Source organism: Equus caballus, chromosome 25 (assembly GCF_041296265.1).
Source record: "Equus caballus isolate H_3958 breed thoroughbred chromosome 25, TB-T2T, whole genome shotgun sequence".
Classification (NCBI taxonomy): Eukaryota; Metazoa; Chordata; class Mammalia; order Perissodactyla; family Equidae; genus Equus; species Equus caballus.
Genome location: NC_091708.1, coordinates 39,815,035 through 39,840,328, shown reverse-complemented (window position 1 = coordinate 39,840,328; position 25,294 = coordinate 39,815,035). Strand labels below are relative to the sequence as shown.

Below are 25,294 nucleotides of genomic sequence, written 5' to 3'. Positions count from 1 at the left end.
GAGAAGTCACAAGGACTTGATACCTACTGGGCGGAGGTCCTTTTAAGGGGAAAAACCATAGCACAGACAGGAAAGCGCCCTATTCTAAGTAGGAGAAGGAAAGCAGGCGACCTGCCTACACCTATTTCTACCGATATAAAACTTTCCCATTTTCACCTCACTCCCAAAGCAGGTAAGCCCCGCTAGCTTTGGGTGGGGGACTCAGGGAGAGGGGTTCAGCGCCGGGCCCTACTTTCTTGGCCGCAGCACGTTTTCCCCGAGGACAATAAAACGCGAACCTCTTCCGGCTGCAAAACATGGCGGCGCCCATTGTAAGGTCTATTTGGGGGCGGGACTATACGGCACTTCCGGCTGGAGCGGGGTTTTCCGCGAGCCCGAGCGGTGGGCCTCCAGCATGGGGCCCGGTGGTCTGGCGCGGCTGCATGGGCTCTTCGCGGCCTACAAGCCCCCGGGGCTAAAATGGAAGCATCTGCGGGACACCGTGGAGTTGCAGCTTCTGAAGGGTGAGTGCCTTGAACGAGACCCACGATCCCGCTCCCGTTCTCCCGGGATACCATCTCCGCTTCTGATCCTTCCCACAAAATAAAGTCACGTGACCTAGTCGCCTCGGCAGAGCACTTTACTAATCATCTGTTGTGTACATTCCGTTACTCCTCACTTTTCCCTGTGTTCGGATGGGTAAACGGAGTCAGTATTGTACTTTGTCGTAAGTAGTTAATAAGTGGTAGAGTCAGGATTTGAAACCAAGTCTGTTTCTTAAGTACTGCTCTTCTGTTCGCTACGCCTGGGATTTGTCTGCCTTCCACATCTCCATACTTCCCTGTCCCCCTCCCCGAGGTGTTCGGACAGAATTGACAAGATGTCCTTTTACGTATGTGTGCTCAGGTCTCAATGCTGGGAAGCCTCCTGCCCCTGAACAGCGTGTTCGCTTCCTGCTGGGCCCTGTGGAAGGCAGCGAAGAGAAGGAGCTGACCCTCACAGCCGCCAGTGTGCCCACCCTCACCGACCATCCGCTGGGTAAGGCCCATTCAGGCAGGGGCCTGGGTGTCGCTTCCCCGAGAATCTCTCCCCAGAGTCAGTGTCCCAGTAAGGGCTCAGACTCCCTTCTGTCCCAGACACTTGAAGGGCCACAGTGGGGATGAAATATTTGACCATGGATTGGCAAATTTTCCTGGAAAGGGACAGATAGTAAATATTTTAGGCTTTGGGGGCCAGCCTGGTGGCGCAGCGGTTAAGTTTGCATGTTCTGCTTTGGGGGCCGGGATTTGCCAGTTCAGATCCTCGGTGGGGACCTTCGCACTGCTTGTCAAGCCATGCTGTGGCAGGCATCCCACATATAAAGTACAGGAAGATAGGCATGGATGTTAGCTCAGGACCGGTATTCCTCAGCAAAAAGAGGAGGATTGGCGGCAGATGTTAGTTCAGGGCTAATCTTCCTCAAAAAAAAAAAAAAAATATATATATATATATATATATATGTATATATATGTATATGTTTTAGGTTTTGTAGCCTCGTTTCTGCCATTGTAGTGTGAAAGCAGCTGTAGACAATATGTAAAGCAGTGAGTCTGGCTGTGTTCCAGTAAAAGTTTATTTAGGGACACTGACATTTGGATTTCATATAATTGTCATATGTCACAAAATATTATTCTCTGGATTTTTTTTGAACCATTGAAAAATATAAAAACCCTTTGAACTCGTGGGCCAAAAAAAAAATAGGCTTGAAGATTTGACCTGTGGACCCCTTTACTATCCTGGGACTCTAGGGAGGAACTGAGACCCTCAGGTAGAAGTCCTAAAGAGGGAGTTTTGGGCTCTTGGGAAACAGCGACTTTTTAGCCAACAAAGCTGCGTAACAGTGGAACTAGTTTTGATAATGAGCCCCCCGTCACTAGAGGTGATTAAGGCCTGTTTGGGGGAGGCTGTAGGAGGACTGAGGGGCTTGACCAGAAACCTCTAAAACCCCTTTGACAGTGATATGCAGTGACTCCACTGTATAACAAGTAACAAGTGTGGTGTGTGAGGGAGACGTTGCTCTAGATTCTGTGTTAAGTTCTTCCCAAACGCCATCTCATTGAATCTTCACCACAGTCCTGCCAGGTAGATCTTATTCCCACTACACAAATGAGGAAACTGAGGCTCATTGCTGAGATTAAGTGTCATAGCCTGGATTCAGCAGGCTCTTAACCACCCCGTACCCTTTCCCTCGTTTCCTCTTGATCTACAGGAACGTAAATGCTTCCGGCTCATTATGCGTTCACTTTTTTTTTTTACATCTTTATCGTGGTATAGTTGATATACTAAAAACTACACATATTTAATGAGTATATTTTGATGATTCATTCATTCTTGCAATAGTTATTTGCTGGGGCCAGCCTGGTGGCTCAGTGGTTAAGTGCGCACATTGCGCTTCTGTGGCCCGGGGTTCGCCGGTTCGGATCCCGAGTGTGGACATGGCACTGCTTGGCACGCCATGCTGGGGTAGGCATCCCACATATAAAGTAGAGGAAGATGGGCACGGATGTGAGCTCAGGGCCAGTCTTCCTCAGCGAAAAGAGGAGGATTGGCAGTGACTAATCTTCCTCAAAAAAAAACCAAACGTTATTTGCTGAGCACCTGGTGAGTTATGGACTCTGGGGGTGGAACTGTGAACAGACAGACCCAGGCCCCACCTTAAGGAGCTCACAGCCTCCATTTTCTCACTGGGATAGTGGCCAGGACTGTCCTGCGGGAGCTGGATAGAGAACCCCACAGTCTTGACTCCCAGAATTATGCCCAGTCCACGTGAAGCCTCTCACTGGGGGAATGGCGATAGCAGAGTAACAGGCATCTTGGGATGCCCTTTCTCTGGGTCCAGGGAACTGAGGAAATGATTCTGGGCTCCAGATTCCATGGTGAGGAATCCGAGAGTCCAACCTGCTCCTGCTTTGGGCTCCGTGAGGCTACATCCTTGGAATGAGGTCACCACATGGCCCAGACCCATCCTCGGGGCTGCTTCATTCATTGAGGAAAGGGACCCCGTTTGTTTCTTCCCAGTGTGTGGACCGACATTCACCAGCCTGAAGGTTGGCGTAGGACATCGGCTGGATGCCCAGGCTTCTGGGGTGCTTGGTAGGTGACGTGGTGAGTCTGGGGGTATAGTGATATGGGCACAGGGGAGCATTGAGGAGCTACTAGGAGCCCAGCCCACTAGTAACCTAACAGCCATGTCCCACACTGCCCTCCTCCCTTGATACCCCGAGTCTGATCAGCTGGGGAGATGACCGGTGGAGCAGAGAAGTCACAGAATGGAAATCGCAATTGCCCGCCTTTATCAAGTGATTCCTGCCTGTGACGTGGATTCACCACAACTGCCTTACTGGGTAGACAGTGTATGATTTTATGGATGAATACAATAAGGCTCCAGGAGCTAGGGTCACTCATCCTGGTCACATGCCCCTGGTCCAGGGAGGGAAAACTGTCATAGCCTGTGTGGGGTAGCCAAGTGCATGACTCTGGCTCCACTGGCCAGGGTCTGGATGTTGCTGGAGCTGGACACACAAAACCCTGAATCATGAGCCATCTGTGTCCCCAGGGTCAGGCGGTGGCCATATCCTCCATGCACGACAGTCCCAATGCCCTTGTCCTGCATCCTGGGGCACAGGCAAGCAGACGTGATCTCATACCCCTTCTCCAGGAGTGAATGGAGGGTCATTCTTGTTTTTAACCAGAGGGAGAAACAGACCTAGGCAAAGGCTGGGAGTGGCCACAATGCTGTGTTTGTTGGGCCCATCCTTTGTGCTGACCACTTCCTGTGCATTGTCTTAATCATCACAACCCCCACAGGAATCAGGAGATATTTTTATCCCTGTTTTACTGATGAGGATAAAGCCTGAGACCCAAGGAGGTTAAAGGACACGCTCAGAGCTACCCCAGATTCGAGTGTAGGTTTCTGTGTCTGGGCCAGTGGTCTCTTACTTTTAAGTGCATCAGAACCCCCTAGGGAGCTTACTAAGGATCCTAGGTCCCCTCCCCATGACAACTCAGAGTCAGTACATATGGGTGGGGCGCAGACGTGCATTTTCCTGTATACTCCCGGGAGCTTGCTTGTTCCCTCTGGAAGAAGCTCTCCTTCCCCTTTGCTGGCTTTAGCAGCGTTGGAGGTGGGAGTATTCTGATGGCGGGTGGGGGGGTCACAAGGGAATGGGAAGGGGAGCCAGGTGTGAGATCAGGCTGGGTGCCTTTCAGTGCTCGGCGTGGGACGTGGACGCAGGCTCCTCACCGACATGTACAACGCTCACCTCACCAAGGTACGGATGGGGCGCTGGGGACAGCCTGCTTTCCCCTTGGTCCTTTCTCTGGGGGTCACTGGCAGGGTTCTGAAGCTGAGAAGATTCCATGGGGCACACCCAGGCCATCAGCCAGCCTTTTATGGTCGTGTGCTAGGGGAGAGGTAGTAACGCAGTAGTGACCGTGGGCGTTACTGCTGGCTGCTCCCAGCTGAGCACTGTGTACGGACTCCCCCGTGGATGCCTCACAGCTCCACCGTGAAGTAGGATCTGTGGTTAACCCATTTTACTGAGGTGCAGAGAAGGGATGTCACTTGCCTAGGGTCACACAGCCTTTAAGGAGCAGAGCTGGGATTTGAACCTGGATCTGTCCAACACCAGATCTTGATCACGACACCACTCCATTCTTTCCTGAAGACTGAGAAGTGGACATCACCTTCCAGGCATAGGGAACCTTTGTCTAGGCTGGGGCCGTGGAGTCTGGCACCACGAATTTGCAGAGGTGCCATGTTAGAGGGCCTTTATTTTTAGTGGTTAAAAGCACAAATTCTGGAGCCAAATGGCTTCGATTCAAAACCCAGCCTGTACCTCTCTGCCAGCTATGTGTCTTTGGGTGGCTTGCTTATATCTGTGTGCCTCAGTTTCCTCATCTCTAAAATGGGAATGATAATAGTACCTCCTCAATAGGGTTACTTTGGAGGTTAAATCAGTGACTACATGTAACTTAGCACAGTCGCTGGCACATGGTAAATGCCCAGTAAATGTCACCGTTGTCGTCATCTCTGTCATCGTCGTCATTACTCTTGTGGCAGAAGCAGTTAGCTGCACAGATCGTATTTAGAGGGGTGGAGAGAAGCCGACAGGGCATAGTAGGAGGGGCCTGGCACGAGAAGTCAGGTTTGGCTAGAGTGGAGAGATGTGGAGGCCTGGGGTGGTTGCACGGTGGTTGTCTGTGCCCTTTGTGGGAAAGGTGCCCTTCCCCAGGGGACAGTGGGGCAGCTGGGTAGGGGCTGAGCGCCTGAGCTTCCTGAGGAAGACCTGAGGGCCCCCACCCCCTGGCCCCAGTCTAGCACCTCTGGGGCAGGAGCTGCCGAGCCACGCCTCCCTCCTCAGCACTGAAGCCTAGAGCGGAGATGCTGAGCATCCCTTGCCCTCCCTGTCTTCGCAGGATTACACGGTGCGCGGCCTCCTGGGCAAAGCCACAGATGACTTCTGTGAGGACGGGCGGCTGGTGGAGAAGACAACATATGGTGAGAGCCTAGGGCAGTGGAAGGGGCTGCTCCGGCTGCCTCCGCATCTGCGTTCTCTGATTCTTCACCTCCACGTGGGCTCCCTCTCAGTTACTCTCAGACACACCGAGCCCCGGCTGGCTGTGGACGGCTGTGGACGGGTCATTCTGTCTTCCAGGAACGCCCTGTGCTCGCCTCCTCACCTGGCTTAAATGTCGCCTGCCCAAGGAACCTGCTTTAGCCCCCAGACTCGGACTGAGTAGACTCAGAATAGTAATCAACTGATGATTAGTGATTATTTAATATCTGTATCCCCACCAGGCTGTCACCCGTGAGAACAGGGACTGTGGTCACACATAGGGCCTGGGATGTGAGAGGTGCTGAGGTGCTGGATGGTGGCTGGCTGGCTCGTTTTTCACTTCGCACTCTCCGTAGGATCTAATGCACTTGCTTATTTGACAGATGATTTTGGAGCACCAGCTATGTGCCAGCACTGGGGCCACATACGGTGAATCAGATGGGGTCCCTAATGCTGGTGAACTCACAATCTAGCAGGGAGAGCAGACACACACCTCTACGCATCTACATAACATCTTCTGGAGAAGATTGAAAGCAGGTGGCAGAGGAATACTGTGTATTTGCACATGTAGGTGTGTGTCAACACCCAAAAAATGCCTGAAGACAACTGCCAAGTTGACAGTTCTGGGAGAGAGGAAGCCAGAATTTGGAGCGGGGGGAGATTTTTGCTGGTGCTGATCTAAATTTCTTAAAGAAGATTCATGTATCAATTAAGAAGTCGTGTAAAAACCAAAGAAAGTTAACTGCTGGGAAAGAGACCCAGGTGTAGAGTGGCAGGAGCCAGGAGAAAGAAGCAACATGCTCTGGGGGCGGGGCTTCATTTGAGGAGGAGGCAGCATTTGAGCTGGGCCATAAATGAAGGGGGAGGAGGGAGTGGCAGGTGTGTTCCAGGTAGGACAATAGCATGAATGAAGCCAGACCCGAGGGATGAGAGGCCTAGGCTCTTCCAGGCTGGCAAGCCTTCTGTCACCACATCTGCTCCCAGAACTCTGGCCTTTGGAGCCGGAAGTTGGCGCCTGCCCCAGCTAGACTGCAGGATCAGCCTCCCAGCAGAGTTTGTGAGCGTCCATAGGCTTGCCTGTCACCTGCCCCACAGTCACTTGGCAGGACCAGCAGGCAGAGTCATTCCCACTAATCACCACCAAATGTTTCTGCATTTGGACAGATGGCACCCTCCCTTCCAGGGTCCCTGGCATGGAAAATCCCAGACAAGGGCTCAGGAGACGTGGCTTAGAATATCGGGCAAGTCACATTACATCTTTGAACCTCATTTCCAGAAGGAAGTGTTCTTAACCTGGAGTCTGCGAGCCTCTTGAAAATGTCCTCAAAATCTTGAGTTCATGTGTATCTTCCTGAGAAGAGGGCCTAGAGCTTTCATAAGATTCTCAAAGGCCTCTCCACCCACCAAGTGGACCCTGAGACCAGAGGATGCTCTGGTACCTGCTCCAGGTTCCAAGGACGGGGCTGGTTTGGGGGAAGGCTGTTTGCCAGTTTAATGTCACCCATCCCCAGCGAGCACCTGTGTGCTGACCATCTGCTGGCTTTTCCAGACCACGTGACCAGAGAGAAGCTGGACCGGATCCTCGCCCTGATCCAAGGTTCCCATCAGAAGGCCCTGGTGATGTAAGTGGGGCCCAACCCACACCTCCCTGGAAGGGGCGCTCGAGTTTCTGCAAGAGCAAGAAGTGCCCATAGGGCCCCCTCTAGGCTCCACCCGCTCTGGGACAGATTCCACAGATCGTCTTTTCAGAGCCCCAGAGCAGACATGAACCACCCGTTCCTTCCACAGCACGCAGAAGTGTTTCTGTGTGCCAGGTCTTGGGCCAGCCCCTGGGGAGACCAAGGGAACAAGAGACCCCGGCTGGCCTTCTGGGGAGCATATGCTCTAATGGAGAGGAAAGCCAGGGACACGTATCATCATGGCAGAGAGCCCGGGGGCTGGGAGGAGACAGCACGTCTGTGACTGTTGAAGCCAGGGAGAGTGTGCAGAGGAGAACAGAGCCAGCATTTAGGGATTGAGGGAACAGAAAAAGGCAGCTGCACAGGTGGCTGGAGGGGCAGGGAAGATGGAAAGTGAATGAAGAGCTTCAGGAAAGGTGTCTCGTGGTGGGGCATTGCTGGGGTAAAGTGAGCCCAGCTCCCACTGCTCACCAGCTGCCTGACTCTAGCCCCCTTCCCATCCCCAGGTACTCCAGCCTTGACCTGCAGACCCAGGAGGCCTATGAGATGGCCGTGAGAGGTCTGATCCGGCCCACAGACAAGTCCCCGATGCTGATAACCGGCATCCGATGCCTCCACTTTGCACCTCCGGAGTTCCTCCTGGGTGAGTCGCCCTGGGAAGTCGGAGCGGAGGTGGGGTTGGGGAGTCACTGTGGATTGCCCTTGTGGAGACCCACATAGGCCAGCCCCAGTCTCTGCCGGCTGGCCTTGGCCGATCACACAAACACTGTCCTGTCTCCCGCCAAGTTGCTCTTTGAAGCCAGACCTCAACAAGCAAAGGCTGTGTTGAGCAGTGCACTTCCAGAGCCACCCAGGCTTCAAGCTGTGGGCCATCAGACACCACTCTCACCTCCCCAGTCCCATCCAGCTCAGCCCGCCACCCCCCACTTCTTTCTTTTCTGTAGATCACATTAACCTTTTCTTGAGCACTGACCAAGACTCTCCCAATGCAAAGCATCTTATATAAATCATCTCTTAGACTCCTCACAACCACTTGTTTTTACAGATGAGCCAGCCAAGGCTTAGCACAGCGCTTCTTGAATTTTAACCTATCCACAAATCCCCTGGAGGTCTTTTTTTTTTTTTTTTTTTTGGTGAGGAAGATTGGCCCTGAGCTAACATCTCTTGCCAATCTTCCTCTTTTTGCTTGAGCATGATTGCCTCTGAGCTAACATCCGTGCCCATCTTCCTCTATTTTTTGTATGTGGGACGTTGCCACAGCATGGGTTGATGAGTGGTATGTAGGTCCACACCCAGCATCTGAACCCACAAACCCCAGGCCACTGAAGCGGAGTGCATGAACTTAACCACTGTGCCACCGGGCCAGCCCCCCAACCTGGAGCTCTTCTTAAAAGGCAACTTTTTTTTTTTTTTTTTGAGGAAGATTAGCCCTGAGCTAACTGCTGCCAATCCTCCTCTTTTTGCTGAGGAAGACTGGCCCTGAGCTAACATCCGTGCCCATCTTCCTCTACTTTATACGTGAGAGGCCTACCACAGCATGGCTTTTGCCAAGTGGTGCCATGGCCGCACCCGGGATCCGAACCGGCGAACCCTGGGCCGCTGAGAAGCAGAACGTGCAAACTTAACCGCTGCACTACCGGGCCAGCCCCTAAAAGGCAAATTCTGATTAGCAAGTCTGGGAGGGCCCTGAGGGTCTGCCTGTCTAACAGACTTTAATGGCTGGCCCTTGGGCGAGACTGAATAGCAAAGCCCTAGAGAACTAAGCGGTGTTGCTAAAGTTATTACACAACCGGGAAGTATCGAGGGGTGTGGATCTAGATGAGCAGGCACCAGAGGCTGTGCTCCTGCCCACTGTGTCCGTCCCTGTGTGTCCCTGGCAGAGGTGCAGTGCATGCATGAGACGCAGAAGCAGCTGCGAAGGCTGGTGCATGAAATCGGCCTAGAGCTGAAGACCACTGCGCTCTGCTCCCAAGTGCGGCGGACGCGTGACGGCTTCTTCACACTCGATGACGCCCTCCTGAGGACCCAGTGGGACTTACACAGCATCCAGGATGCCATCCAGGCCGCAGCCCCCCGGGTGGCAGCAGAGCTGGAGAAGAGCTTGAGGCCGGAGCCGGGCACCCAGCAGCTCCCTGGTCTAGGCCGGCCCTGGGACTCCAAGGGGCCCAGCTCTGGCTTGGGGCTGGAGAGTTGTGCAGGGCATTGAAAGGCCAGGCAGTTGGTGGGGCAGTGGGTGGATAAAGATAAGACTTGTTCGTGAGCCGGAACTGATGACTACAGAAAGTGAGAGTTGGAGAAGCTTTTCTACATGTGACATAAAACTCTGAAGCTATAAGAGAAGAAATCAGCAGACTTGACCCAACTAAAAAGGGGAAACTTCTGCATGGAGGGAAGGACGGTAAATGAGTGATAGACTGATAAAAATATTTGTCATATGTTTAACTGAGAACTAATATCCATGATGTATAAAGAATGCTTATAAAACAATAAGAAAAAGATGACCGAAAAATTGGGCCATTGACATGAATTGTGTGTATGTATATATAAAAAGAAATCCAAATGGCTGGTAAAGCAGAAGTGATGCTCAATCTCGCTAATAATGAAAGTCATACAGAGGAGAATGAGATGACTTTTCCTTGCCTTTCAAAAATTAATAAAAAGATAACTACCAGTATTGGCAATGTTGTGGGAAAATGGGCACCTGTTGGTAGGAATATATAACTATGTACCCTTTCAGGAGTAATTTGGTAATGTGTACCAAAATTTAAAATACTTCTGCCCTGTGACTCAGCAGGTACAGTGTCAGGACTCTTTCTAGCACAGATTGCAGAAAGTTCTAGGTACGTAGATGTCCCTAGATGCATTGTAATAGTGATAGGAAGTGTGCTTACCACCCATCAGGAAGGGACTGGTTAAATCAATACGGCATCTACACGGCCAAAAGGCTCTATTCTAATACCGTCAAGAAAACTATCAAAAAGTTTTTTAGCCATTTTTTCTGCTAATTTTATTTCTCCAGGCTTTGGATGCCTGGTCCCATCTGGACGTTCTTTTTGACCTGGTTGTCTTTTAACCTCTATCCATGTGGGTAGAGGCGTGGGCTAGAAGGAGGCAGGAGGGCTCCGGGTTGGGCACTGAAGGGAAGCACGCATGTCTCTTGTCCCAGCTGTCACCCTGAGAGAGGAGGCCCCCACCACCACGGCTCCCTCACCTTCACTCCAGAGCAGCCTGCAGCTCCGAGCAGAGCTGAGCCGGTGAGACTTCCTGTGAGGCCTCGAAAGCTCTGCTCCCTCCTCCAGAACTTGAGAAGAAGAATTTCGCCCCACTAATGGGCTTGTTGAGGGGACAAATGAAGTCAGGGTCAGGTGGTCATCACAGTGCCTGTCCTGGAAGACCTGCTCTGCGCATGTGAGCTGTCTGCTTGCTGTGGCTACTCTGCTGAACGGTGACCTAGAACGGTTGCCACGGGTAGAGTCAGAGACCTTCTCTCCATCACCTCTTGTTTCTCTGGCATAAAAATCAGTTGGGACCTGGACAGACTATCTCAGCCAGGTGATCAAGGTCAACATCAACGGTGGCAAGTCGTGTTGCTAGTATGTACTCTGGATAAGATGTGATGGAAGTGGCTCTTACGACAGCCCTTTGACAGAGAGCTCTCCTTGTGCCAGTTCCTGGGCTAAGGGCAGTTAGCATTCTTGATCTCATTTAAACAGGCACCAGGGCTATTCCTATTTTACAGATGAGGAAACTGAGGCATGAAGAAGGCAAATAACATGTCCAAGGACACCCAGCGAGAGAGTTCAGGGCTAGCCCCAGTGGCCTAGTGGTTAAGTTTGGTGTGCTCCATTTCTTTGGCAGCCTGGGTTGGGTTCCCAGGCGTGGACCTACACCACTTGTCTGTAGGTGACCATAATGTGGTGGCGGCTCACATCCAAAAAGAGGAAGATTGGCAGCCAATGTTAGCTCAGGGCAAATCTTCCTCAGCAAAAAAAAAAAAAAAAAAAAAGTTCAGAACCAGGGATCATATCTATGCTGTCCAGAGTCAGCATCCCTAATCACTACACCATCCTGCCTCTCCACTGGAACCATTGCTGCTTTTGTGGTGATTTACTAATGTAGTCCCAGGCCTGGCACACGGTAAATATTTGTTTAAGGAATTGAACACCTGTTGTGATATTGTAATGTAATAAGAAATGTATAGTTTGGTCTTCCTCGCCAACTCCTGGCCAGAGCTCCTAAAACCCTTGTCGTTTCCCAAGTGATAAAGGTGAAACGAATGTCTTTTCTTAGAACATTCTGTCCTTAGTTCCTGGAATAGCTCCAGAGTGATGAGGTGAAAGTGAGCATCTTTTGTTATTCATAACAAGCCCCTTTGAACCACACCTGCCTACTTAATGGAAGCTCCATAAAAATCCTAAAGGTGGGGCTGGCCCAGTGGCCAGGCAGTTAGGTTCAAGTTCACACGTTCTGCTTCGGCAGCCCAGGGTTCACTGGTTCAGATCCCGGGTGTGGACATGGCACCACTTGTCAAGCCACGCTGTGGCAGGCATCCCACGTGTAAAGTAGAGGAAGATGGGCATGGATGTTAGCTCAGGGCCAGTCTTTCTCAGTGAAAAGAGAAGGATTGGCAGTAGTTAGCTCAGGGCTAATCTTCCTAAAAAGAAAAACAAAAAAAACCCTGAAGGTGGGAGTTTGGAGAGCCTCTGGGTCAGTGAACACATCTGGGTGCTGGGAAGGTGACTCACGTGGAGAGGGCATGGAAACTCTGTGCCTGTTGCCACACCAGGACCGTTTTTGCCCCCCGCCTGGAGAGCCAAACACCAAGGCGAGACGAGATTGCAGCAGAGAGACAGTTTACTTACAAGGCAGCCGTGTGAGGAAGCGAGAACGTGAGTCTCAAATCCGCTTCCCTGAAAATAGGGACTCAGGGATATTTATGGGATGGGGGCAGGGTGGCCTCAAGTGTGGAGAGAGGTGATTGGAGGTGAGGAGAGGTGAGGTAATTGATCTGCACAAGTGTAGTCGAGCTTCATGGCTCTTCCTACGATACATGTTCACAAAATGGTGGCGTTAGCATGATCTGAGAGAGGAGTTTTTACCTGCTTGATGTGGAAAGGTCGCCTATTAGACATCTATGCACGCCCAGTTGATCTGTTGGTGGTCTCTGATGAGGATTTTAGGCTGGTTAATTTTAAAAAACTGCAGATGAGAAGCAAGCTCCGAGGATTGGAATTTGCCTGCTCTTTGAGAGAGATTTGCATTTGTGAAGGAAGGGGGGATGAGCTTGTAGGGACCTGAAATTGGCCACCCCAAGATATGTCTCTTTGGCATCGGGATTGTTTGGGGCTGATTGCTTTTGATAAACTGGGACAGGGAAGGAGGCTCTGGGGAATGGAACTTGCCCTTGTTGGGACACATTTACATTTGTAAGGTAAATCTCTATCTGTAAAAGGTGCCTCCCTCTCTGTACCAGGAAGAAGAAGAGAGATGACCTTGTCCCTAGAAACTCTTAATGGGGAAGGCAAGAACTTAAGTTGGTTGCTGTCTGGCAATCTCATGTAACTGATTTAGGGTGGTGGCTTCTGACCTTTACTTAATCCGATTTGATTCTTGTCTAAAAGTCATGGGATCACCCAATGACCAGACCCCACCTGCACTGATACCATTTTAACTTTTTTTCATGTTCTTTCCTTTGTCTTCTTAAAGAGATGACTCACATACCTATGCCTTAAATTTAGCCCTAACCCTCAACTCGGGGCAGCAGCAGCAGCAGAGGCAGCAGAAGCGGCAGCAGCAACATGCCAGCAGCAGCTCTGCCTGCCCATGGGTCCTGTCCCCATGCCAGCAGCGGCAGCAGCAGCTCCCCATGCCAGCAGCATGTCTGACTGCCCATGGGTCCTGTCCCCATGCTATTCTATTCTCTAAATAAAAGAGCACTACTGCCAGATCTTAAGAGTCTAAGAAATCTTTCTTTCGACTCCTCGGCTCACCGACCCCGCAGCAAAGCCACATTCACTGCCCAAGGGCAGTCACCCCTTCTTCCTGTTTGGCAGCTCCAGGCTTCCACCTACCACCCCCTCTTACACCATCCCTCCCTCATACCAAAATTCCTAGGGAATTTAATCCCTATTTTACAGATGTGGAAACTGAGGCACCAATGAGTTTGTACTTGCCTGGGCCTCACAGCTGGCCAAGGGTGGACTGCAGATCTGAACAGGGTAGTCTTGCTCTAGATCCCTGCTCTGAATCTGTTTAACCTTGGCCTCCCTGTCTTGACCTTGGCCCAAGGGAGGCCCAGCCCAACTGTGGCCTGGGTGGTCCCCAGCGAGATTTTCCTATTGAGACCTTGGAGCCAGGGAGACGTGCATAATCCAGTTCCATCTAAGAGTTGCGGCTCTGTTAGATAGGAAGCACATGCAAATGTATATTTCTTTTTTTTTTTAAGATTTTTTTTTTTCCTTTTTCTCCACAAAGCCCCCCGGTACATAGTTGTGTGGGGGACTGGAATTGGCTACGCCAAGATATGCATCTTTGGCATAAAGATTATTTTGGGCTGGATACTTTCTTTTTTCTTTCTTTCTTTCTTTTTTTTTTGAGGAAGATTAGCCCTGAGCTAACATCTGCTGCCAATCCTCCTCTTTTTGCTGAGGAAGACAGGCCCTGAGCTCACATCTGTGCCAATCTTCCTCTACTTTATATGTGGGACGCCTACCACAACATGGCTTGCCAAGCGGTGGCATGTCTGAACCTGGAATGCGAACTGGCAAAACCTGGGCCACGGAAGCGGAACGTGTAAGCCTAACCGCTGTGCCACCAGGCAGACCTGGGCTGGTTACTTTTAAAAACGGCAGACAGGAAAGAAACTCTGAAAAGGAGAATTTACTTACCCTTTGTAAGAGACATTTACATTTGTAAAGGAAATCTCCATCTGTAAGGGTGTCTCCCTCTCTGTACCAACAACAAGGGGGATGAACTTATCTCTAGAAACTCTTAATCAATGCTGAAGGCAAGGACCTTAATCTGCATAATAATCTTACTCTTGTTTGTTTGTTTGTTTGCTTTGAGAAGATTAGCCTTGAGGTAACTGCTGCCAATCCTCCTCTTTTTGCTGAGGAAGGTTGGCTCTGAGCTAACATCCGTGCCCATCTTCCTCTACTTTATATGTAGGACGCTTACCAAGCGGTGCCATGTCCGCACCTGGGGCGCGAACCGGCGGACCTGGGGCTGCCGATGCAGAACATTCTAACTTAACTGCTCTGCCACTAGACCGGCCCCTAATCTTACTCTTGTTTACTGTACTTCTCTGGTAACCTCCCCGTAAGTGACTCCCCCCCACCCCAACATCCTCCTTTGTCTTTAGCTGAAGATGATATCTCAGGTGGTGGCTTCAGCAATTTTGGCAAGTTGCTCAGGTTGCCTGAGCCTCTCCCATGCATACGTGTCATAAAGCTTTGTTTAATTTTCTCCTGTTATTCTGTCTCATGTGAATTTGATTCATTCTCCAGCCAGAAGGACCCAGAGCCAGTAGAGGAAATGTCATCCTCCCCTACACTTGTATATATTTTTAGTTGTGGGTCCTTCTAGTTGTGGCATGTGGGATGCCGCCTCAGCATGGCCTGATGAGCAGTGCCATGTCTGTGCCCAGGATGTGAACTGGCGAAACCCAGGGCTGCCGAAGTGGAGTGCAGGAACTTAACCACTTGGCCACGGGGCTGGTCGCTAGACTCTGTTTTGAAAGCCGAAGAAAGTGCAAATAATTCTTTCTGTGCACAAAATGTGCTCTGAATAGCACCAGCAACTTCAACAAAACCACAAGCCCTCCACGTTTGCCAGTCGCCTGCCTGGGTGACATGGGCACCTGGGTGTGCTGTGAGGGGGGGCGGGGTGCAGTCCCACAGCTGTGCATCTGGGCTGGGCTTTTGTAGCCCAAGGGCCTAGATGTGAATCCTGAGTTGGACTGGATGACTTGACCTCTGTGAGACCAGTCCACCTCTCTGTCAAATGGGGATTAAGATGACACCCTCTTGATCATTCCCTAATTCCAGCCCTCCTCCACTATTAATCATGGACTTCCGTAGACCAGCCACTGCTCTGGCACTGAGGACTTGTGTCGAAGGACAGACAAGGTCTTTAGTCTCACGGAGCTTACAGGGTAGGAGGAGAGGCAAGACAACAAGAGAAATGAGCACTTGGAAGGAACCCAGCAGGGTGAGTGGAGAGGAGACTGGCGCCCGGGAGAGCCTTTCTGAGGTGGTGACATATAAACTGGTACCTGGACACCACAGGAGCCGCCCATGCAGACGTCCAGGGGCAGAGCTTTGTAGACAGAGGAACACAGATGCCAGGCACTGAGGCAAAGGGAAGAAGGCTGAGGATGGAGAACCGGGCAGGGCCGGATGCTCCTGTGGGGCCCAGAGACAAGAAACCGTGGGGGTTCCGGCCTAGGGTGGACCCAGGTTTCTTGGGGCCTGAGGCTTGTGCAATTTTGGGGGCCCTCTAAGAAAAAGAATGAAGCCTGAACATCATTAACTTCAAAGGATAAACCCACCCCTCCCAAGTAGTGGTGGTAGATGTCAAAGAATGACAGCGGACACTACTTTTTTTAAGTAGCGATCTCTAGTCTCTTTTTTAAAATGCAATTTCCAAGTTCACTGTTTTTGGTGCTCAGTTCTGGACAAGTGCATGCAGTTTAGCTGAGCACTACCACAATCAGGGTACACATAGGCCCATCACCCCCAAACAGCCCTCGTGCTGCTCTTTTGCAGTCGATCCCCTCACTCCAGCCCCTGGCAACTCCTGGTCTGTTTTCTGTTATAATTTTGACTTTCCCAGAATGTCAGATGGTTGGAACCAGACAGTATATAAACTTTGGAGACTGGCTTCCTTCAGCATCATGTATCTGAGATTCATCCAGATATATCAGTAGTTCACTCCTTTTTGTTGCTGTGTAGCATTCCACCGTCTGGATATACCACAGCTTGCTTATTCTTTCACTAGTTGAAGGACTTCTCAGCAGTTTTTTTTTTTTTTTTTTGAGGAAGATTAGCCCTGAGCTAACTACTGCAAATCTTCCTCTTTTGGCTGAGGAAGACTGGGCCTGAGCTAACATCCATGCCCATCTTCCTCTCTTTTGTACGTGGGATGCCTACCACAGCATGGCTTTTGCCAAATGGTGCCAAGTCTGCACCCGGGATCTGAACTGATGCTGAAGCAGAACATGTGCACTTAACCGCTGCGCCACTGGGCTGGTCCCAGCAGTCAGTTTTTTTTTAAAGATTGGCATTTGAGCTAACGTCTGTTGTCAATCTTTCTTTACAATCTTGTGAAATTTCAGTTGTACATTATTGTCTGTCAGTTGTGTTGTAGGTGCACCCCTTCACCCTTTGTGTGCACCCCCTACCCCCCTTTCCCCTGGTAGCCACTAATCTGTTCTCTTTGTCCCCATGTTTAAATTCCTCATATGAGTGGAGTCATAGAGAGATTGTCCTTCTCTACCTGGCTTATTTCACTTAACATAATTCCCTCAAGGTCCATCCATGTTGTTGCAAATGGGACGGTTTTGTTCTTTTTTATGGCTGACTAGTATTCCATTGTGTATGTATACCACATCTTCTTTATCCAATCATCAGTTGATGGGCACTTAGGTTGCTTCCACATCTTGGCTATTGTAAATAATGCTGCAACGGACATTGGGGTGCATGGGACATTTGGAATTGCTGATTTCAAGTTCTTAGGATAGATACCCAGTAGCGGGATACCTGGATCATATGGTAGTTCTATTTTTAATTTTTTGAGGAATCTCCATACTGTTTTCCACAGTGGCTGCACCAGTTTGCATTCCCACCAACAGTGTATGAGGGTTCCTTTTTCTCCACAACCTCTCCAACATTTGTTACTATTTGTTTTGGTTATTTTTGTCATTCTAATGGGTGTAAGGTGATATCTTAGTGTAGTTTTGATTTGCATTTCCCTGATGATCAGTGATGATGAACATCTTTTCATGTGCCTGTTGGCCATCCATATATCTTCTTTAGAGAAATATCTGTTCATGTCTCCTGCCCATTTTTTGATCGGGTTGTTTAATTTTTTTGTTGTTGAGTTGTGTGAGTTCTTTATATATTATGGATATTAAGCCTTTGTCAGATGTATTACTTGCAAATTTGTTTTCCCAGTTAGTGGGTTGTTTTTTTGTTTCAATCATGTTTTCCCTTGCCTTGAAGAAGCTCTTTAGTCTGATGAAGTCCCATTTGTTTATTCTGTCTATTGTTTCCCTTGTCTGAGAAGACATGGTGTCCGAAAAGATGCTTTTAATACTGATGTCAAAGAGTGTACTGCCTGCATTTTCTTCTAGAAGCCTTATGGTTTCAGGTCTCAGCTTTAAGTCTTTGATCCATTTTGAGTTTATTTTGGTGAATCGTGAAAAAGAATGGTCAATTTTCATTCTTTTACATGTGGCTGTCCAGTTTTCCCAGCACCATTTGTTGAAAAGACTTTCTTTTCTCCATTGTATGCCCTCAGCTCCTTTGTTGAAGATTAGCTGTCCATAGATGTGTGGTTTTATTTCTGGGCTTTCAATTCTGTTCCATTGACCTGTGCACCTGTTTTTGTACAAGTACCATGCTGTTTTGATTACTGTAGCTTTGTAGTATGTTTTGAAGTCATGGATTGTGATGCCTCCAGCTTTGTTCTTTTTTCTCAGGATTGCTTTAGCAGTTCAGGGTCTTTTGTTGCCCCATATGAATTTTAGGATTCTTTGTTCTAATTCTGTAAAGAATGTCATTGGAATTCTGATTGGGATGGCGTTGAATCTGTAGATTGCTTTAGGTAGAACGGACATTTTAAATATGTTTATTCTTCCAATCCATGTGCATGGAATGTCTTTCCATCTCTTTATGTCATCATCCATTTCTTTCAGAAAAGCCTTGTAATTTTCATTGTATAGGTCTTTCACTTCCTTAGTTAAATTCACCCCGAGGTATTTTATTCTTTTTGTTGCGATTGTACCGATCTTTATTTATTTTTATTTTTTTAATTTATTTTTTTCTTCTTCTTCCCAAAGGCCTCCAGTACATAGTTGTATATTTCAGTTGTGGGTCCTTCTGGCTGTGGCGTGTGGGACACCACATCAGCATGGCCTGATGAATGGTGCTAGTTCCACACCCAGGATCCAAACTGGTGAAACCCTGGCCTGCCCAAGCAGAGCACATGAACTTAACCACTTGGCCATGGGGCTGGCCCCTTCTCTGCCCTCTTTAAGAGGAAAACTCCTCTTAAAACGTTGTCTCCAGTCGCTGTCCCCTAATTCTTCTCGTCACATGCTCCCTGGAACTGTCCACTGCTCTCCAGAAACTGCTCTTGCTAAGGCCAAGAACAACTTCCTCCTTGTTGAATCCAGCGGCTCCTTGTCAGCAGCGTCTGACACAGCTGGTCACTGCCGCCTCCTGGAACAGTCTTCAGGAGCCTTCCACTGGGTCTCCTCCTCCTTCTCTGGTCCTTCTCAGCCTCCTTTGCTGGGTCCCTCTCCTCCCCCTCTCTGTGCCCACAGGCTCCATTGGGCTCTTCTCTCAGCCTACGCTCGCTCCTTGCTGATGTCAGTTGGGAATCTCATGGCTGTCAATACCATCAGTACATTTCACTGCCAGTCCCACATTTATATCTCTCACCCGACCCTTCCCATGAACTCCATGCCCAAATATCTGTCACTGACCCTTTGCACTTCCATGCTGAGTTGGCATCTCGACCCTCACAGATCTCAACCCTAACTCCTTTCTCCGCCTGTGCCCTGTTCCTCCCATAGACTTCCTCTCTCCAGGAAATCACAACTCCACCTTTCTAGTCACTCAGGCTAAAATCCTGGCAGACCTCCTTTTCCTCACACCCACATTTAATCCATCAGCAAATCCTACCGGCTCTACCTTCAAAATACTGTTGTTTCCAGAATCTGACCGCTTCTCACCATTCACTTGTATCTACCCTTGTACTCCTTCCCTCTGGTGGACAAAGGAATTATGTGAAGATGCAAGTGAGATCTTGTTATTTCTCTGCTCAAAGGCCTTCCTGTTACTGAACCAGGTTCGTTTTTGCCCAGAAAGCCACCCAGAAAGCCAAACCCCAAGACAACGAGATTGCAGCAGAGAGCGAGTTTACTCACAAGGCAGCCACTCAAGGAAGCAAGAACATGAGCCTCAAATTCGCTTCCCCGAGAAGAGGGACTCAGGGGTATTTATGGGATAGGGGGCAAGGTGGTCTGAAATGTGGAGAGAGGTGATTGGAGGTGAGGAGAGGTGAGGTAATTGATGATCTGTGCAAGCAGAGTCAGACTCCACGCCTCTTCATGGGACACATGTTCACAAGGTGGCGTTAGCATGATCTGAGGGGGGAGTTTTTAGCCTCTTGACGTCAAAAGGTCGCCTATTGGACATCTGCATGAGCCCAGTTGATGGGTTGGTGGTCTCAACTGGCCTGAAGTGGACAAGGGGTTCTAATTCCTGGAATACAGCTCACATGCCCATTTCCATGGTGACCCAGGCTCCAGGGAGATGTTATCTGTAGGAACCTAGTGGGAGTCAGACAGCATATTGCCTAAACAGCACAGTTAACAATGGGCGGGTTAAACAGCTAAAAGCCATAATCAGTAATTGCAAAAAGGAAAAAAACTTTAGTTCCTAGCTACTTCATCATCAATGGCTAACACTCTGCCGGTTTCATTCCTATCTCACCTAGAACAGAAGCCAAAGAAGTCTTTACAACGGCTTGAAAGGCCCTCACAATCCGCTCGCTCCCGTTTCCTCTCTTTCCTCTCCCCTTACATTGCCCTGCTGAGTCCACACCGGCTTCTACACTGTTCTCAAACCCTCCTGCCTCAGGGCCTTCTCTTGCTGTTCCCCCCAGATATCCACAGCCTCCCTCCCCTCCTGCAGGTCTCCAGTCCTCGGACACCTTCCCATCAATTTAATACTGCCCCAGAGTGGGCCCTTCCTGGGCCCAGGACCTAAAAGTGAATTCATTCCATATGTATCAGGGAGAGGGGAGGCTCAAATTTTATAAGGTTCAGGTTTCATACCTTTTCTCTGATTTATTTTTCTCCTCAACACTTATCACCATCTTAAGAATGATTTAGGGGCCGGCCCAGTGTCTCAGCAGTTAAGTGCGCACGTTCCGCTTCAGCGGCCCAGGGTTTGCCTGTTTGGATCCTGGGTGCGGACATGACACCGCTTGGCAAAAGCTATGCTGTGGTAGGCGTCCCACATATAAAGTAGAGGAAGATGGGCACGGATGTTAGCTCAGGCCCAGTCTTCCTCAGCAAAAAGAGGAGGGCTGGCAGCAGACGTTAGCTCAGGGCTAATCTTCCTCAAAAAAAAAAAAAAAAAAAGATTTATTTTTTATTTGCTTTATTGTCTGCTTCTCCTACCTTAGAATGTAAGCCCCACAAGAGGGCAGGGATGTTTGTCTGTCTTCCTTACTGTGATATCCCTGGAATTTAGATCAGTGCCTGAAGAAATACTTGTTGCATGGAACGAATGAATGAGTATCAAGGCCCAGACATCCGCAGCTTTCAAGGTAAGAGTTTTCTCTTCTTACACTCCCCAGCCCACTGCCCTTTCCCCTCTCCTAAGTGCCCCCTCTCTTACTCCTTCCCAGCCCTCCTTTCCCCTGCCATCCCCAGACCCTATTGCACCAAGAATGTTGGCTCTGAGGTCCCATGTGAAGCTATAAGGACCTTGCATTCCCTGAGGGACAGAAACATATTAGGACACAAATGTGTCATCATAATGGTAAGCTACATTTGCCTATAATTTTTACGATCATTAAACCAGCCTTTATACCTATGATGACTTGTGAAGTGGCCACAGCTGGTTTTGTGTTTCTTACTTTATAGATGAGGAAACCTGGATCTGGTGAGGTCAGTCAAGCCACCAGCCCAGCCTCCTGCACCTGTCTATACAATGCACGCCTGCTGAGCTTGGCGTTTGGCCATAGAATATAAAACAAACAAGAAACCATATCCACCACCATAGTATCAACACCTTGAGTTCCTCTGCAACATCCTGTCAGTCCCTGACGAAGCCCCTCCTTCGAGCACCTTAGCAGGAGGCATGGGACTCATCCGGAGCCAGGCTAGATTATAAGAGGGATCCACGTTAGTCACACCAAAGACGCTCCTGTCTCAGTGAGATCAGGATGCTGCTGAGGGTGGTACAAGCTGACTAAGAGAGACAAGCATCAGGTGGGCGGCTGGGAGGTGACTGGTGGAGTGATGGGGCTGCCCTGGGCCCTTCCAGCCCCCTGTGGTGTGCAAAGCAGCCTGTGGTCAAAGTGGCCCCCTGCCCAGCCCTTTTCTCCACATGATCCTTGCCCACAACCCCTACAGGTACTTCCTGAAGCCCTAATAAATCAGAAGCAAGAAGAGCCCTAAGATGGCAAAAGAGGCTGAGCCCCTCCGGCAAACCAGCTGGGCAGGTCTGCTGGTGCCAGGGTGGAGGGTGGGGCAGCAGGTTGGCTCCAGCCCAGGAACGGAGCTAACAAATCCCCTGGCCTATAAGAGGGTTCTGGGATAAAACCCCACCTGGGTTCCACCTAGAGCTGGCTCTTAGGGTCTGGTGGCTCTGTAGAAGAGTTTGAAGATGACTGGTTTGGAGGCAGAATTTGATCGGCTGTTATTACTGGTGGTTAGAAGCAATTTCGTCACCATGGCCAGATAGCAAGACTATGTGGGGAGCTTGATAAAAAATACCGGCCTGCCCTAGACCTGCAAAACCAGAATCCCTAGGGAGAGGTTAGGGATGCAAATCTTTATTTTCAGAAGGCTTCTCAGATGATTGGGATACTCAGAGGTTTGAATTATTACCTGGTCTTTAAAGAGCATGTGATTGGAGCCTTCAGCATCAGAGTCTGCTACTTGGCTGTGTCTCCTTGGGAAGTGAGCTTCATTTGCCTCATCTGGAAAGTGGGGATAACTAGGTACCTCTAAGGGCTGCCATTAGGAATATACGCAGTAGTCATGCTGAGCGCTGGCTCGGGGCCGGGCATGGGGCATGTGCTCCAAGGGTTAGTTGCTATGACTATTATTGCAGCTGAGATTCCTGGGGATTCTGGGATGAACACGAGAGGCTAAAGGTCAGGAGAGGATCTGTTCCTGTTCAGAGTTCCTGATGTTGGGAATGAGAGACTCACTGGAAAGGGAGCAAATCCTCCTACTCAGAGGAATTAGGAGAGGGGCCAGGGCCGAGGCTGTTCATTTCTGGCCACTGGCCTGGCTGCTGGGCAGGGCCTTGGGCAGATACAACTTAGAAGAAGCACAGCTTAAGGGCTCAGAGAGTTCTGGGCTCAAGTTCTGACTTCTTTTATTAATGTATGACCTTGGGTGAGAGACTCAAGAGAGGCTGAGCCTCCACTAGGGAGGCTGGACAGCACACCATCAGCAGGCTCTGGCGCCAGACAGTTCAGCCACTTATTGGACCTGTGACCTTGAGCAAGTCACTCCACCCCTCTGAGCTTCAGTTGGGAATGGGGACAGCCCACCTACCCACACTCTGTGGCTGGGAGGTGCTGATGAGCTTTGCACAGGAAGTGGCTCCTCTCCCTGCCTGAGTCACAGAGTTTTGTAAATATTAGTTATCATTACCATCAACCCCTTCTCTGGGGGAACCTTTGCTGGTGACTGGTTTGAGTGTGATTGTCACCTTTCACCTCATTCGCAGTCCCTGCCCACCTGACACTAATGGGAGCTTTCATCACAATGCCTCCAGGCACCAGGGCTGGGATCCTCTGGCCTGGATTTCCTCCCTTCTCTCCCTCCTCAAAGTGTCTCCTTCTTTGGAGCAAAGCTAAAGTGGCATGATATTTGGTGACACTGCCTCCATGAGGTCAGGCTGCCCAGAAATGATCCCTTTTGGTCCACAGGGATGAGAATACCGGCTATACATGTTAGTGTTTTGAATTCCCTTAGGTGCTGGATGATAAATATTTTTCAGTAAGGTTTATACTGGATACCATCAAACAAACTGTTCGAGCACTCACAGAGTCAGAGCTACCCTTGGCTGCCAATTTTCCAGCACCGTAGGGTACACCCTGAGAAATGGCACACATCACTATCCACATCTCACAACCAGCTGGCTCCTTACTGCCCATGGCTGGGGAGTCCCTTCAGACTCCTGCGAGGGGTGCTGCCAGAGAGAGAACCCCCTTTTCTACGTGGGGCACTCGGAGGATCTAGTCTGTGGCCAGTGGTTTGGCAGACCCGGACCTTCCCAGCAAGGCCCTCCCAGGAGTGCTTCCCTGGCCGTTGGGCACATCTCTGAGTGGATACTGCCCCCACGAGGCCTCCACCTGCCATAACACCTGGGAGAGTTCACCTCCCATAAGTGGGAAACGATCCAGATGACGCTTTCTTTCCTTCCAAGAGTCCTCCAGGGGTGCCTTAAAATTGGCCCCCAATGCAAAAGTCTCTGGAGACAGACAGTGTGTTTGTTCTCAACTGGAGAACATGGAATGCCACCCTAGTGCCATTTGTTGCCTTCCAGAAGAAAGGCAACTTGGGGTGACTGCCAGAAAACAAGTACATAGTCACAAGAGGTCTTGGGACTCTAGATTACCTGTAATTTGTAAAGAGGCGAGGGTTCTAGGGAGCGAGTGAGAAGGGCCCTTGCTTTGTAGTAACACTTGGTATTAGGGTGGAGGATAAGGTTGGAGGTAAGCAAAATAACTAGCAGAGAGTTAAGGGAAGAGGGGAAGATATCTTGCCATAAAATTTGAAATTAGATACCAGAAAGGGGATGGGAGAAATAAAGAAAATAAAAGAAAGAAAGGATTAGTTACAGGAAGGTTAGGATTGACCAGCAAGACTGAGAAGTAAGCGAGTGAAGAGGAGCTGTGTTGGCGGTGTGGGTCCCACAACTGCTGTGCTGCCAACAGTGTAACCACATTGCATGCTGCAGAGAAACATGCGGGAAGAAAAAACCACCAAGCATTCTACCATCTTAAATAAGCAATTATTATTATTTGGGTGCATTCCCTTTGTTATTTTTCCTGCATGTCTGCTTTAAATGACTTTATTGGATTTTTTAAATCACAAAATGTGAGTTGTAGGAAATAAAAACTGTACCCATCTTCCCCCTAAAAAAGATTGGCTCTAAATGCAGAGTTGGGTTACAATTGTGTCTGGCAGAGGTTCGATTCCTAACCACTCTCCAACCAGGTGGAGTCCCTGAGGGTCCCGGGCCCACTTAGTTCTCTCCCCCTGGGCCTTTTGCAAATGCTGTTTCCACTCCCGGAAAACTCTCCCACATTCTTGTCTGGCTGACTCCTTCTACTGCACAGGCGTCGATGTCTCTTCTCTCCGGAAGTTTCCTCAGTGTCCCAGCTGGGCTAGGTGCCACTCAAAATGTGCTCCTATGACCCCACGACAGCCTTTTGTCAGACTGCATTGTCTTTACTTCTTAGTGCCCCGACTTCATGCTGGCAGGTGAGCACTGTGTGGCACAGACCCAGAGCCCGCAGCTCCTCGGCTCCTGGCACTGAGGGACTTTTTGTGTGGACAGAGGAAGACAAGCCAACGGTCCATGTGGAGAAAATGGGGTGAGGTGGGGAAACCCATAGAAGGGGGTTGCTTCTCCTGGGGTTCCCACCTCTCTGAGCCTGGCCGCTCACCTCTCTTCTTCCTCCTCCACTGTAATACGACGTGGCACAGGAAGGTGAGAGGGGAGTGGGCCAGTGAGGTGACAGGAGCGGGACCTAAGAAGTGTGAGAATCTCAGGAGGCCCTTCCAGACCTGGGTCCATCTCTAGTCAGGTCGCTAGCTCTCACCCACGCCCTAAGGAAACAGGCTCAGAGCCATGTCAGTCAGGCAAACAGTGCGTATGTGTGAGGTGCAGGTGGGCAGGGCATCGTTCAAGATGAATCTGAGTCTTGTCCTCAGAGGGTACCCAGTCTGGTAAGAGTCTAGAGCAAGGCCTTGTGGTGTGGGGTCCAGGTTAGGAGCTGGGATTAGGAGCCAGACAGGCCTGGGCTCTTGTCCTGTCTCTGCCACTGTGTGACTTT

General features: G+C 49.9%; 1 protein-coding gene across 10 annotated transcripts; it reads left to right on the top strand.

The window, feature by feature from the left end:
- Positions 1-171: 171 nt before the first annotated feature.
- Positions 172-24,380, top strand: TRUB2 (TruB pseudouridine synthase family member 2). Of its 10 annotated transcripts, none has more exons than XM_070251527.1 (9): positions 172-503; positions 886-1,017; positions 2,887-3,111; positions 4,228-4,289; positions 5,437-5,518; positions 7,126-7,198; positions 7,762-7,898; positions 20,740-20,815; positions 21,135-24,380. In XM_070251527.1, the coding sequence occupies exons 1-8, from the start codon at positions 395-397 to the stop codon at positions 20,781-20,783; spliced, it is 864 nt and encodes a 287-aa protein (XP_070107628.1). In that variant the 5' UTR covers positions 172-394; the 3' UTR covers positions 20,784-20,815; positions 21,135-24,380. The 10 variants fall into 10 exon arrangements, with proteins under 10 accessions (XP_070107628.1, XP_070107629.1, XP_070107627.1 ...); XM_070251528.1 differs by lacking the exon at positions 21,135-24,380 and adding an exon at positions 20,922-21,085; XM_070251526.1 differs by lacking the exon at positions 21,135-24,380 and adding an exon at positions 20,897-21,085.
- Positions 24,381-25,294: the final 914 nt, after the last annotated feature.

Excerpts from the sequence above, each read along its gene's own strand:
- TRUB2 (XM_070251521.1), top strand. The coding sequence starts at position 395 with ATGGGGCCCGGTGGTCTGGCGCGGCTGCATGGGCTCTTCGCGGCCTAC. Across the intron at positions 5,519-7,125 it reads GGTGGAGAAGACAACATATG|ACCACGTGACCAGAGAGAAG; the intron begins GTGAGAGCCTAG and ends TGGCTTTTCCAG. Across the intron at positions 7,199-7,761 it reads CATCAGAAGGCCCTGGTGAT|GTACTCCAGCCTTGACCTGC; the intron begins GTAAGTGGGGCC and ends TCCCATCCCCAG.